We start from the raw sequence: 16,574 nt of genomic DNA, 5'->3' as shown, positions 1-16,574 counted from the left end.
CTGTTCTTGTCCCCGGCTGCCCTGGTCAACACGAGTTACAGCAGGGCGTGACTGGTCCAAAGGTCCCTGGCCCCAGGAAAAGCTGCAGAAGCAAGAGAAACAGCAGTTCTTGGAAAGCCACCATGGCGTCCTCCGTGGAACACGTGGGCCATTCATCAAGATGCCACTGGGTGGCCACACCAACCACGGGGCCTACAGGGGCCCTCCGTGACCTGGCTCTGAGTTTCGTGGTCCTGTTCTCCACTCCGTGTCTACCACGGGGACATGTCCAGCGGGGACTCGTCTGATGCCATGCGACATTTCCTTCCTGGGGTCATCTCATGTGAGCTTCCCCTGCTCAAAGCCTCTCCTGTTCCTCGCCCCACCCCACCTCACCCCTAGTTGGCATAAAGTCCTTTATGCCTCTGGGCACTGCCAGGCCTCTTGGTCTGGCCAACACCCACTGTGCTCTCTCCTCAACTCTCCACCTTGCACCCTTCACACCAGCCATGGCCAGTCCCATATAGCCACCTGGTTTTGGTACCTGTGGGAAGGGTTTAGTCCAGGCCTGGTACACAAAGGTCTGCTCTGCAAGACATCATCCAGAGTCAGCAGAGAGCCAGGCCTATGTCCCCGCAGGACTGCCATCGCCCTCCACTTAAAGACCCACCTTGCTCTCACCTCCTCCTGGAAGACTTCCTTGATGCCCACCCCCTCCAGGCCAGTAGAGGTGCTTTCTTCCCAGGTAGAGCTGCCTGGTGGGCCCCAACCTTCTTCTCCTTGCTGTCCTATCTGAGTACTTTAGTCCCCACCCATCAGCCTGGCATGTCCTCCATCCTGCCCCAAATCCCTGTGGATCCCGTAGAGCTTATGTCCTCCAGGGGTCTTCTTTGCTCTTGACCCCTCTGTGCCAGCTGCAGGCACCTTACCTCAACAGCCTTGCGATGCCCAGTGAATTTGGCTAATAGAATTCCCTGATGTTCTAGTAGCGGAGAGCAATGCCAGGGCCAAGTACAAAACAAGTTGATATTCAGAGTCAGGCAGCACATTCGCAATTCGTAGGAATTTGTCAACCAGCTCTCACCAGAGAGAACCTCTCAGCAGTTGGGGGGAGATGGGGGTGGAAGGGGGAACCTGACCTCTGGGAGTGTTCTGGAAGCCTTCCCTCTCCCAGACGAGCCCCTCCTCCATCTCAGGTGGGGACGAACTTTGTCTGGCCGGCTCCTGGGACTCCCCCACCCCCATCCCCCAGAAGCCCCATCTGAGACAGACTCACTCTTTGCCCATATGCAAAGGCAGCTGCTGTATTTTATTTTAATAGTTTATTTTATTTTATTTTATTTTTTAGGTCCAGGCTAGGGGTCGAATCCCAACTGCAGCTGCAGGCCTGTGCCACCGCCATAGCAACATAGGATCCGAGCCACATCTGCAACCTATGCCTGACCAAGGCCAGACAGGAACTCCTTGTCCATTATCTTAAATAGCCACAGCTCTGGGCTGAATTGTGTCACCCCTCCCCCCCCCCCCCACCCAAATTCAAATACCAAAATCCTAACTCCCAGGACTTCAGAGTAAAAGGGATTTTGAAGACAGGACCTCTAAAGAGGTGATTAAATTAAAATTAAAATGAGGCCTTTAGGGTGGGTACCAATCCAGGAGGACTGGTGTTCTTATCAGAAGAGGAAATTTAGACCCAGTCTTGCCCAGAGGGGAGATCCCATGTAGGCATAGGGAGAAGAGGCCAAGGCTGTCTGCAAGCCCAGGAGCGAGGCTTCAGGGGAAACAACCCCGCTGACACCTTGACCTTGGCCTCCAGAACAATGAGAAAACAGCTTTCTATTGGGTAAGCTCCCAGTCTGATAGGGCAGCCCAGGAAGCTGATCCAGATGCTCTGAGGCCTCTCTCTCACTGCGCTCTCATCACCTGTTCCTGGGCTGATCTCCCCTTTTAGACTATGAATGCCCTGGAGGCACAGGTACCCACCCCCACCCCCCAGAGGTCCCCAGGGCATTCCCCCCATGAATGCCTCTTGGAATAAACACAACTGTGGTTCAGGGGTTCTTTAAGGCAGCAAATGCTGGAAAGGGGAGAGACCCGACCATGACCATGCACATCCCCTCCCTCCTCTGCACCCCTGCCCACCTGGGGAGCAGCCACCTGGCCCTGGTTCGACCCTCAACAGCCCTGAGAGAAAGGCTTCCCTCCATTTTACAGATGAGCCAACTGAGGCCCGGGGAAGGCAAGTGACATGTCCAAGGTCATTCATGGAGTCAGAGCCATTAGGCAGGAGAGAGCAAAGCCCATGGGTCCCAGGGAGGGTCTGAGACGGGGAGGCCCGCCTTCTGGAAGGAGCCGGCAAGGACCTGGGTTTGAATCCCCACTGCTTCTCTTGCTATGTGTGAGCAAGTCACTGACTTCTCTGAGCCAGAGCCTCAGCTCCCGCGTCTGCAGGACGAGGCTGAGAAAGATGAGACAGCGCGTGCGGTGCTTGGCACGGTATCTGAACCACAGAAAGGCCTCGAGACATGATGGTGGCGCGGCTGCTTATGAGGACAGCCTTCTGGCATCACCCAGCTGGCCCGGCACCTGGCCCCCTGCAGGAAGTCTGACAAAGAACTCGCTGCGGAAGTTCTTCCTGCCGGTCATGGGAGGCGGGCAGCCTCCGTCCCCCTGCCTCTGACTACGGCCCCCAGTCCCCTGCACACACTGTCATTTGCCCCCCGCCTGGCTGGCCTCTATGGCCTATTGTTCTCCATCCAGGCCCAAACTAGGCCAGACCTGCCAGGAACGGCGGCTAAAAATAGCCCCACCAGAGTGTCGGGGTCCAGCTGCTTATCTCACTCTAGGGATCGGGAGCTTTCCCCCTCTTCCTGGCCACTATCCTGGGCCAAGTCCAGCTCGGCCAGCTCTCAGCTCGCACTCAGGGAGGTCTACACTCGCACCCACTAAACAGTTCATGGCAGATTCGAGGCCGGGTACGATGCCCTAAGGGCCGTCTTGGTGCAGCCTTGGCCTGCGCTGGGTTGGGTGGAAGGGTCTGGAGGGACAGGCCTGGACTGGCAAAGCAAAGAGAAACAGAGAAAGGCATTCCAGGTGGCAGGAAGAGCAGAAGCGAAGGGATGAGAGGTGAGGCTGGACAGAACAGCGAGGGGCTGTGGGGAGTCTGTTTGGCAGAACAGGAAGGGAGTCTTCAAGGGAAACTCGAGCTTCGCTGAGTGGACCCTGAGTGCCAGGCAGGGCTTTCCTCACCATCAAGTCCACGGCTTGCCTGGGGCAGGTGCCAGGGATGCTTTTACCTCCAGGGCCTCCTCCAAGCCCTCCTCTGTAAGGAATCACCATAGCCCTGATGGAGGTGGGCAAGGGCTGGTGAGGACAGACAGAGGTGCCTTTAGCCCATCCCTCCAGGTCTCAGGCAGGTGGTTTTACACCAGCGACGTATCATCTGATGAAGTTAAAGGTTCTGCCCGTGGGCTGTGAATGCCAGGCCTGCAGCCATTCAGGCCTTCCACTGTCAGCTTTTGGGAACCTGTTCTGGGCTGGGCCCCAGGCTGGGCGCTGGGCACCCAGACAGCCACTCAGTTCCAGCCCTTCAGGGGCCCATAGTCTGGGAGAGAAAGAGACAAGTGAAGAAGCAGCTCTGGGGTTGAGTCACCTGAGCACAGTGCTGGGACTGGGACGGCCCGGGGCAGAGCCCTCCTCCAGACCTGGCCCATCGGCAAAGGCTTCCTGGAGGACATGCTTCCCTGAGCTCAAAGGTTAATGAGGAGATAACCATGTGCAGAGGCAGCAGGAACCATGTTGTAGGCAGAGAGCAGCTTGTGCAAAGGCCCTGGGGTGCAAGTGAGATGAGCTGGTATGTGTGTATGTGTGTGAGAGAGAGACAGACAGGGTAGAGATGGGGTGTGGGGGGGTCTAAGCTGGAGAGGTCTTTGGGGCCCAGATTCTAAACTTCTCTCAGTCATAAACATATGGACATAAACATTGTTGTCACCCACAGAAAGGCTGGTGAATGAGATTGTTGGAAAAATGGAAATCCACTAAATTGAGTAGATTAATTTTTTTTTTCTTTTAGGGCCATACCTGCAGCATATGGAAGTTCCCAAACTAGGAGTCAAATCAGACCTGCAGCTGCTGGCCACACCAGATCTGAGCCATGTCTGTGACCTACACCAGAGCTCATGACAAAACCAGATCCTTAACCCACTGAGCGAGGCCAGGGATCAAACCCGCATCCTCATGGATACTAGTCAGGTTTGTTTCTGTTCTGCCACAATAGGAACTCCCTCTAATCCTATTTTTAAAATTTGGAGTCTGGGAATTTGATCATTGATTATACTGCAAGGAAGGCCTTGTCTCACTTGTCCTTAAGCTGTGCTTAAATAGAGCAGACATATTACACAGACAGTGTCTTCAAAAGCCTTTCCTAAGAGGGTGCAGCCAGGCAGACACGGGTTCTAGGAAGGCCCAGCATGCACTGGCCTGGGGGTGCTTGCAGCCCAGAGTGAAGAGCTTAGTTCTGGTGAAATAGACAGAAGGCAGATCATCCTTCCGCACCCTTGACGTCAGGCACAGCCACGTGACTTGCTTTGCCCAATGGGATAGGAACGGACAAGTTTCAAACAGAGACTTAAAATACACTTGCCTCTGAAAGAAAAATTAATACCCGTTCTACACAATCTTTCCTAGAAAAAGAGACAGAGCACTTCTCAATGTTTTTGAGGAAGCCGGTATTACCTTGATACCCAAACCAAAGAGAGTACAAAGAAAGAAAACTACAAACCAACAGCCCTCATGTAGATGATGCAAAAATCCTTAACAAAATATTAGCAAATAGGAGTTCCCTGATGGCCTAGTGGTTAAGGATCTGACGTTGTCCCTGCTGTGACTCAGATCCCATCCCCGGCTTGGGAACTTCCACAAGCCACGAGGGTGGCCAAAGAAAATTTTACAGCTAGATGAAGAAATTAAATCAACAAACACATTTTGGGGAGTAAAAAAGAATAAAGTAGGAATAATTTGTGTACCCGATAGAGACATAAATCAATGAAACAGAAATAGACCACACAAGTATGGCCACTGATGTTTGACATAGAGGCAAAAGGCATTCGATGATAGGATGGCTATCAAAAAAATTACAGCGAATGTTGGTAAAGGCGTGGAGCAATGGGAATCGTCACATGGTGCTGGTGGGAATGTAAAATGGTAGTTTGGCCGTTCTTCAAAAGGTTAAGCCTAAGAGTTTATGAGTCAGTCATTCCACACTAGGTATATACTCAAGAGAATGGAAAACATATTTCCACACACAAACTTGGACGTGAATGTTCTTTGTAACTTTACATGTAATAGCCAAAATGTGGAAACAAGCCACATGTCCATCCACTGATGAATGGATAAAAAAAAAATGTGGTTTATAGTAGCGGCGTTTGAAAAGTGATACATACAATGGAATACTATTAGGCAATAAAAAAGAAATGAAGTCAGGATCCACACTACAATACAATGGACTTGAAAACTTTACGCCAAGTGAAGGAAGCCAGGCAGAAGAGACCACCTACTGTGCGATCCCATTTATATGAAATGTCCAGAACAGGCAAATCAGTAGAGACAAAAAACAGATTCATGGTTGCCCAGGAGTGAGTGGGAAGGGCTATGAGATAGGGAGTAATGCCTAACAGCTCCGCAGTCTTTTTTAGGGGATGATGAAAAAGATCTAAGATGGATTGTGGTGATGGTTGTACAGCTCTGTGAATATACCAAAGAACTATTGAGCTGCCTACTTTGAATAGGGGAATTGCATGTGTGGTTACATCTCAATAAAGCTGTCATTTAACAGAATCAATGGGACGGCCCATTGTGGCTCAGTGGTAATGAACCAACTAGTCTCTTATGAAGATTCGGGTACAATTTCTGCCCTCGCTCAGGGCGTTAAGGATCCGGTGTTGCCCCAAGCTGTGGTGTAGGTCACAGATGCAGCTCAGATCCAGCGTTGCTGTAGCTGTGGCTTGCGTAGGCTGGCAGCTGCAGCTCTGATTCGACCCCAAGCCCAGAAACATCCATATGCCACAGCTTCGGCCCTAGGAAGAAAAAAATAAATAAATGGATGAAAGACATTCTTTTCAACAAATGGTGCTACAGCAAATTGGATGTCCATATGCAAAAATAAATAAATAAACCTCAACATAGATCTCACCTTTTATAGAAGAATTAACTCAAAAGGGATCCTAAATTTTGAATGTAGAGCAACAAAACTTTTAGTAGAAAACATAGGAGAAAATCTTTAGGACCTAGGCTTGGTGAAAAGCTCCCAGCTCTAACACCAAAAGCATGATCCATAAAAAACAAACAAAATGGTAAATTGGACTTGATCAAAATGCAAAGCTTTTGCTTTGAAAAAGATGTCATTAGGAGGATGAAAGGACAAGTTACAGACGGGGAGAAATTATTTGCAAATCACTCATCTCACAAAGGATTCGCACATAGAGCATACAAAGTGCTCTCAAAACTAAACTGATTAGAAAATGGGCAAAAGACATGAAGGGACATTTCACCAGGGGATAGACAGATGGCAATAAGTACGTGAAGAGATGTCCAATGTCACTGCCATTAGGGAAACTCAAATGCAAGGCTGGATGGGATATATCACCACACATCTACTGGAACAGCTCAAATAAAACAGAGGGGCAGGAGTTCCTATGGGGGCTCAGGGGGTTAAGGACCCAACACAGTGTCTGTGGGGATGCCAGTTTGATCCATGGCCTTGCTCAGTGTGTTAAGGATCTGGTGTTGCCACAAGCTGTGGCGTAGGTCGCAGATACAGCTCTGATTCTACTCCTAGCCTGGGAACATCCATATGCTGCAGATAAAAAGAGAAGAGGAGAGGGGAGGGGAGGAGTGGGGAGGGAGGAGGAGAGGAGGAGGGGGGAGGAGGAGGGGGAGGGGAGGGGAGGGGGAGGAAAAGGAGGTCCATTGTGATTCAGCAGAAGGAACCCAACTAGTAGCCATGAGGATGCAGATTTGATCCCTGGCCTTGCTCAGTGGGTTAAGGATCTGGCATTGCCGTGAGCTGTGGTGTAGGTTGCAGATGTGGCCCGGATCCTGCGTTGCTGTGGCTCTGGCATAGGCCGGTGGCTATGGCTCCGATTAGACTCCTAGCCTGGGAACCTCCACATGCCACAGGTGAGGACCTAAAAAAAAGAGAGAGAGAAGGGAGAAAAGACAGCCAAGCCAAGCCAAGCAAAGCATAGGGGCACCTTTAATAGCTGGCAAGGAGGCAGAGACACTGAACGTCTCACAGTCAGCTACTCCGGAAGACAGTTTGGCAGCTTCTTAAAAATTAAACCTATACTCGCCTTGCAAACCAGCAACGGGGCTCCTTTCATTCACCCCAGAGAAATGAAAACTTGTGTCCAAGCAAAACTCTCTTCCCAGTTGTTTCCAGCCCCAAACCGGAAGCAGCCAAAATGTCCCTCAATAAGCGAATTGGTTTGACAAGGATGTACATGTACAGTCCTATGCATTCAGCAACGGGGTCGAACTGTTCACACACGCAACAGCCCCTGTGGCGCTCAAGGATATTTCGGTGAGTGGAAAAGACAGTTTCAAAAGGTCACACGCTGTGTGAGTCCATTTATATAACATTCTTAAAATGACAAAATTATAGAGATGGAGAGCAGATTCGTGGTGGCCAGGACTTTGGGATGGTTGGCGGAGGGGTGATGAATGTGCCTGTAACAGGATATCGAGGGAGATCTTGGCAGGGAAATAGTTCTGCACCCTGACAGTGGCAGGGGTTACATAATATACACATGTGACAAAATGACAGGGAACTATATACACACACGGAATACCAATGTCAGATGCTGGTTTTGATATTGTACTATAATTAGGGAAGATGTAATTCTTGGGAGAAAGAGGTGAAGGACACACAGGACCTCTCTGTTTTATCTTTGCGCAAATTCCTGTGAATACATAATTACTTCCAAATTGAAAACGGAAAAACAAAAACCAAAACCGCTTTCATGTCAGGGAGGACTTGCCCCAGGGAGGTGCTGACCCTTCTGCCTGGCGGGAGGGGCACATAGAGCAGATCTGAGCCCAGCCCGCAATGAAGACCACCCCAGCTCCTTCAGGATCCATTGACTCTTGTGGGCGTGTAGAAGCCTAAAGGAGAATAAATGAAGTTTTCAACTGCTGAGCTTTGAGTGGTTTGTGTTGCAGCAGTAGTATGATGCTAGCTAACAAATACATGTCTACTTGCCATATGTCCTTTCACTGCCCTAAGAGGATGGATGTCTACCATTAGTGACTGTGGCAGAGACAGCTAGATCTTTTCCCCAGCATCGGCTCTACACTTCTGTTACCCCAAAGTTATAGAGCCTCTGGTTTTTGTCTGGTCAGGTGGCTTATCTGGATTCAGACTACATTCTCCAGCCCTGCTTGTAATGAACTAGGACCATGTGACATCCACCTTTTGCCCTCTCTTTCTTACTCCTTCACCCTTATCACAAATTGGAATGCAGAGGTGATGGCTGGAGCTCAAGCAGCCATTATGGACACAAAGTGGAAGTTACAATTTGAGAATGGCAAAGCAATAAAGTAGGGGAAATTAGATTTCTTCATGATCAGGGAGACCCCATGTCAGCCCTGGGATGTGTATATATTAATTTCCTTTATGTGAGAGAGGTTACAAACTCTACCTTATGTGTCATGTCACTCATAACAGAACTCAACATTTACTCATATAGTGGCTTCTCACCTTTTCTCATGAGCTTATCCTATACAACTGCTAACCATGCTAAGGACTATCATATGCCTTCCATTCATTGAATAAGTATTTATTAAGCATTTACTGTCAGGCAATGTAATAATGCCGGGGAAACAGTAAGAAGCAAGACAGACGTGGTCCCTATTCTCAAGGGATTTTTACTTGGGAAGACAAGACAGACTGCAACGAAATGGACACATATGTGTAAGTCATTGCCACCCATGGCATGTGCCATGAGAGAAGGGCACAAGGCACTTTATGAACAGATAGCAGGGATTTTCCCTTTTCAGGGCAATCAGGGAAGGCTTCCCTGAGGAAGTGACATCTAATCCGAGCTCTAGAGGAGGAAGGGCTAGGAATACATATAGCTTATGCTCAAAGGCATTAGGTACTTTGGACCCAGCCAGCCTGGGGTCAAAACCCATCTACCTCTGTTGCAATGTAAACGTGGGCAAGGCATAATCTCTCTGTGCCTCAGTTTGCTTGTCTGAGACATAGAGTTTTATTAATAAAATGCTTATGTAGGGAGTTCCCATCATGGCTCAGCAGAAACGAACCCGACGAATGTCCATGAAGATGCGGGTTCAAGCCTTGGCCTCACTCAGTGGGTTAAGGATCCAGCATTGCTGTGAGCTGTGGTGTAGGTCAAAGACACAGCTCTGATCCCACGTGGCTATGGCTGTGGTGTAGGCTGGCAGCTGCAGCTCCAACTGGATCCCTAGCCTGGGATCTTCCACATGCCACACCTGCAGCCCTAAAAAGAAAAACAAACAAACAAAAAACCCACTTATATAACATTTACAATGTGTTAGGCATGGTTCTAAGCACTTTGTATGTGTTAAAACTTTTAATTCTCATTATAGCTACCTTGTGGTACTAGTCTTATGCCTGTCCCCATGTACAGATGGGTAAACTGAGGCCCAGAAAGAGAAGCAACTTGCCCTAAGTCATACAACTAAGAGGAAGAGCTGGAAGTTACCTCCCTAGCAATCTGGCTTCAGAATGCATCCTCAAGACTCTTAGCTCATGGGGTTGTAGTGAGCGTAAGATAAGAAAGGGTCAGACAAATACTCAGCACAGCACTTGACAAGTATTAAGTGCTCAATAAATATTAGCTATTGTTCTTGTCATTATCATTAACAACGAAGGGAGGCAGGAAAGAATGTTCTAGCCAGAGGGAAGTGCACATGCAAAGGCCCTGAGGTTGAAGGGGGGTGGGGGAACCTTCATTCCAGGACTTGAAGGCAGACCAGAAGGGCTGTATGCAGAGGGCTCACAGGTTGCTTTTATCTTTCACGACAACCCTATTAGTGGAAACTATTATGACACCCTCTTTACAAATGGGGACCCAGTGGATCAGAGAGGTTAAGTGACTTGCCTCAGGTCATGCAGCAACTAAGGACCTGAGCCTGGCCTCAAACCCTGTCAGCCTCCAAAGCCCACTATCTTAGTCACCGCTCTCCAGTGCCTCACAATGGACCGGTTCCAGGAACGGGGGCCAGTCCCCATGCCAGAACCCTTCAGAGGGAGAAGCAAATACAGCCCGAGGTGTCAGAGTCAGACGCCTCCAGGAGAGAACCCTGGCTTTCTTCACCCCTTTCATATTTTTATATTTTCCGTGGAGTCACAACCTGAGCTCGCCCCCTGGGAAAGACTGTTCTCAGCCGAGCTCCGTGTGTGTATGTGTGTGTGTGTGGAGGGGGGGTGTGCATAAGCACAGCACAGGCAGGTAGGCTGTGGACTTTACCTCAAGGGAAAGAGTGCGAATAACCAGCAGATCCTTCCTCAGCCCAGCCTGACTAGAGGACACCGAAGGGCCATGTCCTGAGGCGCACTGAACTCAGGAAGACCCAGGGCCCAGGGGTAGGTAGGCTGCTTCATCCAAGTCGGCCCCTCCATTCCTCCGGGGAAGTGGCTAAACCCTATTTTTAGAATCCTAACAACTCACATGTACCCACACACGGAGACACAGACACGCAGACCCTACATACAGAGACCCACTCAGCCTGAATCCCAGCCCCTCACACACAGCGCCATCTGCCCCTCCAGAAGGTCCTCAGATAGGAGGAAAGGCTTGATTCTCCTTGTTTCCCAGAAGAGAGGAGGGGCCTCAGCCAAGGTCGCAAAGGCATCTGGGACTGGTCTGGAGGCCGGGCAGCTGCTCAACGGTGTAAGTGCTATTCAGTTACCTCCGAAATGGCAGGGAGGGTCGTGCTGGGCCCAACGGCGCCTGGGGCCCAACTCCATCCCCTTGGGGCTTTGCCCTTGCCGTTAAGTCACCAGCCATCTAGGTAGAAACTGGCTTCAGAGTAGATGTGGGGCCACCTCCTCCTGTGAAGCTGGTTGCAGGGCCTGGCCTCATCCATTGGGTCCCTCGGTCGCAGCCCCAGGCCTCCCTCCGGCCCCACATGGGGCACCCTCTGTGCTGAGGGCTTACACAGATTCATTATCTCACCAAATCCACATGAGTTCCTTGAGGTGGGCTTATTATTCCCATTTTACAGATGAAGCAACCAAGGTGCAGAGAGGCAAAGCAACTTCTCCCACAGCTCTACTGAGAGCTGAAATTCAGGGCCAGAAAGCCACACACACTTAAGCTCATGCCTTCCCTAGAAAACCTCTGCCCTAGGGAGCTCCCCCTGTGGCACAGTGGGTTAAAAATCCAACTGCAGTGCCTTGGGTTCCCTGTGGAGCTGCAGGTTCAAGCTCCAGCCGGGCGCAGTGGGTTAAGGATCTGGCATTGCTGCAGCTGTGGTGTGGGTCACAGTTATGTCTTAGATTCATTCCCTGGCCCGGGAACTTCCATATGCCTTGCGTGCAGCCACGAAAGAAAGAAAGAAAGAAAGAAAGAAAGAAAGAAGAAGAAGAAAGAAAGAAAGAAAAAAGAAAGAAAGAAAAGGAAGGAAGGAGGAGGAGGAAGGAAGGAAGAAGGAAAAATATAAGAAGAAAGAAAGAAGAGAAGAAAGAAAAAGAAGGAAGGAAAGAAAAGAAGAAAGAAAGAAAGAGAAAGAAAGAAAGAAAGAAAGAAAGAAAGGAAAGAAAGAAAGAGAAAGACCTCCGCCCTCACGCCAAGGAGGAGAGAAGAAGGAAGGAAGGAAGAAGGAAGGAAGGAAGGAAAGAAAGAAAGAAAGAAAGAAATAAAGAAGAAAGAAAAAAAAGAAGAAAAGAAAGAAAGAAAGAAAGAAAGAAAGGAAAGAAAGAAAGAATGAAGAAAGAGAAAGACCTCCGCCCTCAAGCCAAGGATCTGAGGCAGTGTGATGCTGCCTGGGAGTTGGGGCTGGAGTTCCAGTTCCCGCTCAGCCTCTCCGGGTACTTGTCCCCTTTCTCTGATCCTTAACTTCCTCACTTATAAAATGAAAACAATCCTCAGACCTTCTCCAGGCCTGTGGTGAGGCCTTGGTGGAGATAAGGAATGGACCCTCCTGTGTGTGCCACACAAGCCATCACTTTTTTTCATCTGCAGCCTGGCACTGCCTGCCCCCAGCCCCAGCTATGCCTTCGCTGCCATCACCCTGAGCAGGCCCAGGTGAGTTCCATGGCTCTTCCTCAACGCCAACCCGTCACCTAGGCCCCGCTGTCTCCTCCAGCCCAAGGGAGGGCACCCCGGCGGCAGCAGGCCCAGGGTACCCCCTTCCCTCCTGCCTGGCCTGGCCAGGGAGAGGCCAGGCAAAACCAGATGTTTCACAGATGTTGCTGATTGTAAGCAAAACAAGAGCTCGGGAGCGCCTTCTCTGAGGCCCAGGATCTGTTGCGAGGGCCTGAGAGCACTGAGAGAGAGGCAGGGGTGAGGGGCAGCCTTCAGCAGCAAGAGAAGGAAATTGGAGACTTTCCAGGGTAGGAGGTCCGTGGGAGGGATCCAGGGAGGGGACACTAGGTGCAGGGTCCAGGGGGAGCAAGGCTGGAAGGTGAGGTCAGGGAGCTGGGGGAGACTAGGGGGTGGTGAGGGGGGGTACAGAGGAAGGAAGCTGGAGAATTGGGCCAGGATGTCCGGGGCTGCCCAGTCAGGAGACCTGCGGAGGCTACTGCTGACCTGCTTCCACAGCCCCACCTCTGCCCCAGAACCCCAACTTCAGTGGAGGAGAACTTGAGAACCCCCAAGAGGCTCCCAGGCCCTCCTAAGCTATCTCTTGAGGTAATGAGCTCCCTGTCACAGGAGGGATGCAAGCAGAAACCCAAGAAGGGATCCAAGCACTGGCAGAAGTTGGATCCAGACGGTCTCTTCCAGGCTGGAGGGTCTAGGAGGCTATATCTGCCCCCAGCCAGGCCGAGAGCCTGCGGGAGGCAACTGAAGCTGGCTTGGGCAGACCAATGCCCAATCCCCGCCCACTGGCATCCACTGGAGTGGCACTAGTGTGCCCTTTCCCCTTTCCACCATTCACACCCTATTTGCCAGCTGACCCCAACTGCTCGCAGCCAGGCCAAGACTGGGCAGCAGCACAGGGACAGACTGTTTCTGACTTACTCCCTGGAACAAGCTGGCTTTGCCCTCCACCAAAAACATTCCTGGAAGAACAGGGATCTGGGGTCTGAGACGAAAGGCTTCCTGATCACTCTAATCTGGGTAGAGAATGTGCTTCGCCACCTCCCTGTGACACTGAAATGTGGCTGACAGCAGCTCGTGTTGAAGACACGCATCCCTGGGCCGGGCACTGGGTTCAACTTGCTGCCAAAGACCCTCCTGGCAACTCTGGGGTCGGTGCCAATACTCTCAATTTATGGATGAGAAAACTGAGGCAAAGAGAGGCTCCGTGATTGGTTTTTTGTTGTTTGTTTGTTTGTTTGTTTCCCCTAAGGATGTGCAGCTAGTAGTAAGCAGTGGGACCAAGGGCTGAATCCTGGAGCCTGGGCCTTGCACCTTTACTCAGAGCTGTTTTCCTCCCTCTGCCTCTGTCTTCCCATCTGTGAGATGGGAGGGAGCTGGATGCGGGCCCCTCACAGCTCCCGGATCCCATACTGACCAGCCTGGGCTTCGCCTTCTGGACACCATACAGGTCAGGGCACTGCAGCCTCAGGTGGTGAGGGCTGTGCCCAAAGCCCCCAGGAACCCGGGTGGGGGTAGGGCAGGCGGATCCAGGCGCCTTTCCAGGCTGCCCTCCAGCTGTTCCACGACGCCAAAGCAGCTTGGAGGCCAAGGGCCTCGAGTGTGAGTCATGGAAACCAGGCAGCGGGATCTTCCGAAATGGAATTCCATCTGCCTGACTTGGTGCTCCTGGAGGGTGGTTTCCATGGCAATGTGGGAATACTGGCCCAAGGCTGAATCCCTGGATCCTAAAGAAAGGGGAAGGTGAGTCTCCTCACAGGCCCAGTGTCTCCTCCCAGCAGAGGAGGCTGCAGAGAGGCCAGGCGGGCTGGGACCCAGAAGGCCTGGGCGCTGCCATCAGCTGTGCGGCTATCATTTTGGGGGACAGGAGTGGTGTAGCCATCCTCTCTGTTGGACCTTGATTTCCCAGCTGTCAGGTCCCCAAATCTCAGGCCTGGATGACACCTGAGAGGTTCCCTGGCCCTGAATGAGGAGCACACGTCTCTGTCCCCAGTCCTTCCAGGGGCATCAAGGCAACTCCACGGTGAGAAAGCCCTTCACCATTTACAAAGCCAAACAGGGCTCGCTAGCCAGGTCCAGTGCCAGGCCCCTGGCACCTGGAAGAAGACCCAGCCCACTCCTGAAGGAGCTCACAGGGGAAGAGGCTGTAACATGTAGTGAGCACCTCTTATAAGCCTGGCCCCAAGTTAGGCCCCCCGAGGACCACCATGTCTGATGCTTTCCCAGTGCGGGGGGAACCTAGGTGTGCTCTTGCTCAGGGAGCCCAGCAAGGGTGGCATGGAGGACAGTGGCTGCAGCTCCAAGTCCTCGGTGGGCAGACCTGAACCCAGGGCCCCACGCAGGGAACAAGCTCCAAGGAGATGGGGCCCAGCCCCTCCGGCACCAATTCTGTCTCCCTTCATCTGTCAGCCGAGCTGAGCCAGTCCCCACCCCAGGGCCCCACTCTGGTCCCTGCCTCCGGATCCTGGCAGGTGGTACGTGTGGGCAGCTTTTGCAACGGCTTGGGCAGGCTCTCTCCCACCCTCTAAGCAAGTGGTCCAGGGCCCCCTCTGGACCGCGGTTTTGAACCTGGCCTTTCCTAAATCTGCATCTCCTGTTAGGCACAGAGGGGGACGTCCTCCCCAGGGCCACAGAGGGACACTCGGGGAACACGATCCCACCCCGGCCCCGTCACCTCCCCGGCTCGTTCTCTGTCCTAAAGGCCTCCACAAGCCTGCCATCTACGGCTGCCACCCTGCCTGAGATTCTGGCCTCATCCACCTCCACCAGCCATCCTTGTACCACCAGAAAGTTCCACTGGAACCTCAGGGTATGGCAGGACAGAGACGGGAAGGGAATAGTAGCAGCCAAGTTAGGAGTCCATCTGGTAGCTGGTAGGGGACAGTGATGCAGAGTATAGCCAGGCTGGCTTGGGCTGAACCATGTCTCTGCCACTTGCTGGCTGTGTGACCTTGGAAAAGTCACCCAACCTGCCTGGGCTTCACTCGCCTCATCTGTTAAAGGGGGATAAGCCCCAGCTCCCAGGCTTGTGGGGAAGATGAGATAGATGTTAAGTGGAACAAGCCTGGCAGAGCGCCTGGCACAGAGCAGGCGGCTGTCTGGGAACAGCACCAGCGTATCGTGTATATGGCACAGGGGTGGGAGGCAGGTGATGGCTAGAGAGGAGAAACAGCTAGAATGACAGCCCACCTACCAACTGCCCCAGGCCCAGTCTCCCTAGGAAGCCTCAAAACCAGGAACACACAGAAAGGGTCAAGAACAAAAAATAATACAGGCCTTTTATTTGCTCCAGAACTCGGCCGCTGTCTGGTCTGAGGGTGCCATGCTTCCCTGGAGCCCCCAGGGGGCCCTCACTCAGGGGTGCTGGATTTCGGTGTGAGGTCAGACTGCAGCCCCCACCCCTCCAGGCCTTGTCAGTCCAGCAGTCCCAGCTGCCCGCCACTGGGGCTCGGGACCAGTGAATCCCCTGAAACCGGAAATGGTGTCCACCTTCTCTGCAAGGTGGCTTTTCACAAGGCGTTGGTTAAAATATTGCACTTGGAAATTAGGAAAACTGATGAGGCAAAAGGTTTCCTAGTATAGGACGACGTGCCAAGCATCCAGCTACTGTTTAAATAAATAAAACTCAAGGCAGGGGTCTGAGCTGAGAGCCCCGGCAAGCCCCCCTGGAGAGCCCCGGAGCCCAGGCCTGGGCCCCTGCCCCATCAGCCAGTTCTTTAAGGAACTTGGTCGTTGCAAGAGTCTCCACATCCGGGAGCAGCAGCTCCGGATCTGGCTCAGCCAGGGCCCCTGACCTGCCAGGGCCCTCGGGCCCCCTCGTACCAGGGCAGTGGGGACCCAACGGGGCCAGTCCCTCTACTCCTCCAGCGGCCTGAGCCTCTCTTGGTCCAGGCCTCTCATCCAAATGTCCGTCTGTCTGTCCGGACACAGCCTTCCGGGCTTGCTTGCCCCCCTGTCGCGGGGAGAGGGAGGCAGTGGGGAGGCACACAGCCCGCCTGGTGTGAACGCTGAGCTCCACCCCCGTGGCCCCTAAAGCGGGGACTCATCTTCTTCTGGTTAATGAGGTCCAGGTAGAGGTCAGAGCGGAGGAAGCGTGGGTACGAGTCCTTCTCCATGAGTCCAAAGATACGCTTCTGCGCCAGATCGAAGCAGCCCCGCGTGACGCTCTGCAGGTTGTCCTTGGTGTGCTCCCGTGTGTATGAGTCCAGGTTTACCTGCGGGCAGAGGGTGACATTGTCAGGGCTGCCTGCAAGAAGCTGCTCCTGGGGACTGGGGACCCCTGGACGGGAC

General features: G+C 52.4%; 1 protein-coding gene across 11 annotated transcripts in view; it reads right to left on the bottom strand.

Annotated features, from left to right (window-relative positions):
• Nucleotides 1–15,536: 15,536 nt before the first annotated feature.
• RGS3 (regulator of G protein signaling 3) overlaps nucleotides 15,537–16,574 on the bottom strand; it is a 133,504-nt gene continuing 132,466 nt past the window's right edge. For all 11 annotated transcript variants that reach the window (XM_047768204.1, XM_047768205.1, XM_047768214.1 and 8 more), the window contains one exon: nucleotides 15,537–16,498. In XM_047768204.1, the coding sequence (XP_047624160.1) occupies nucleotides 16,181–16,498 (318 nt within the window). In that variant the 3' untranslated portion in view covers nucleotides 15,537–16,180. The remainder of the gene's footprint in view (nucleotides 16,499–16,574) is intronic.

Source organism: Phacochoerus africanus, chromosome 2, assembly GCF_016906955.1.
Source record: "Phacochoerus africanus isolate WHEZ1 chromosome 2, ROS_Pafr_v1, whole genome shotgun sequence".
Lineage (NCBI taxonomy): Eukaryota > Metazoa > Chordata > Mammalia > Artiodactyla > Suidae > Phacochoerus > Phacochoerus africanus.
Note: the sequence above shows the minus strand (reverse complement) of the source record. Positions and strands in the feature narration are given on the sequence as shown.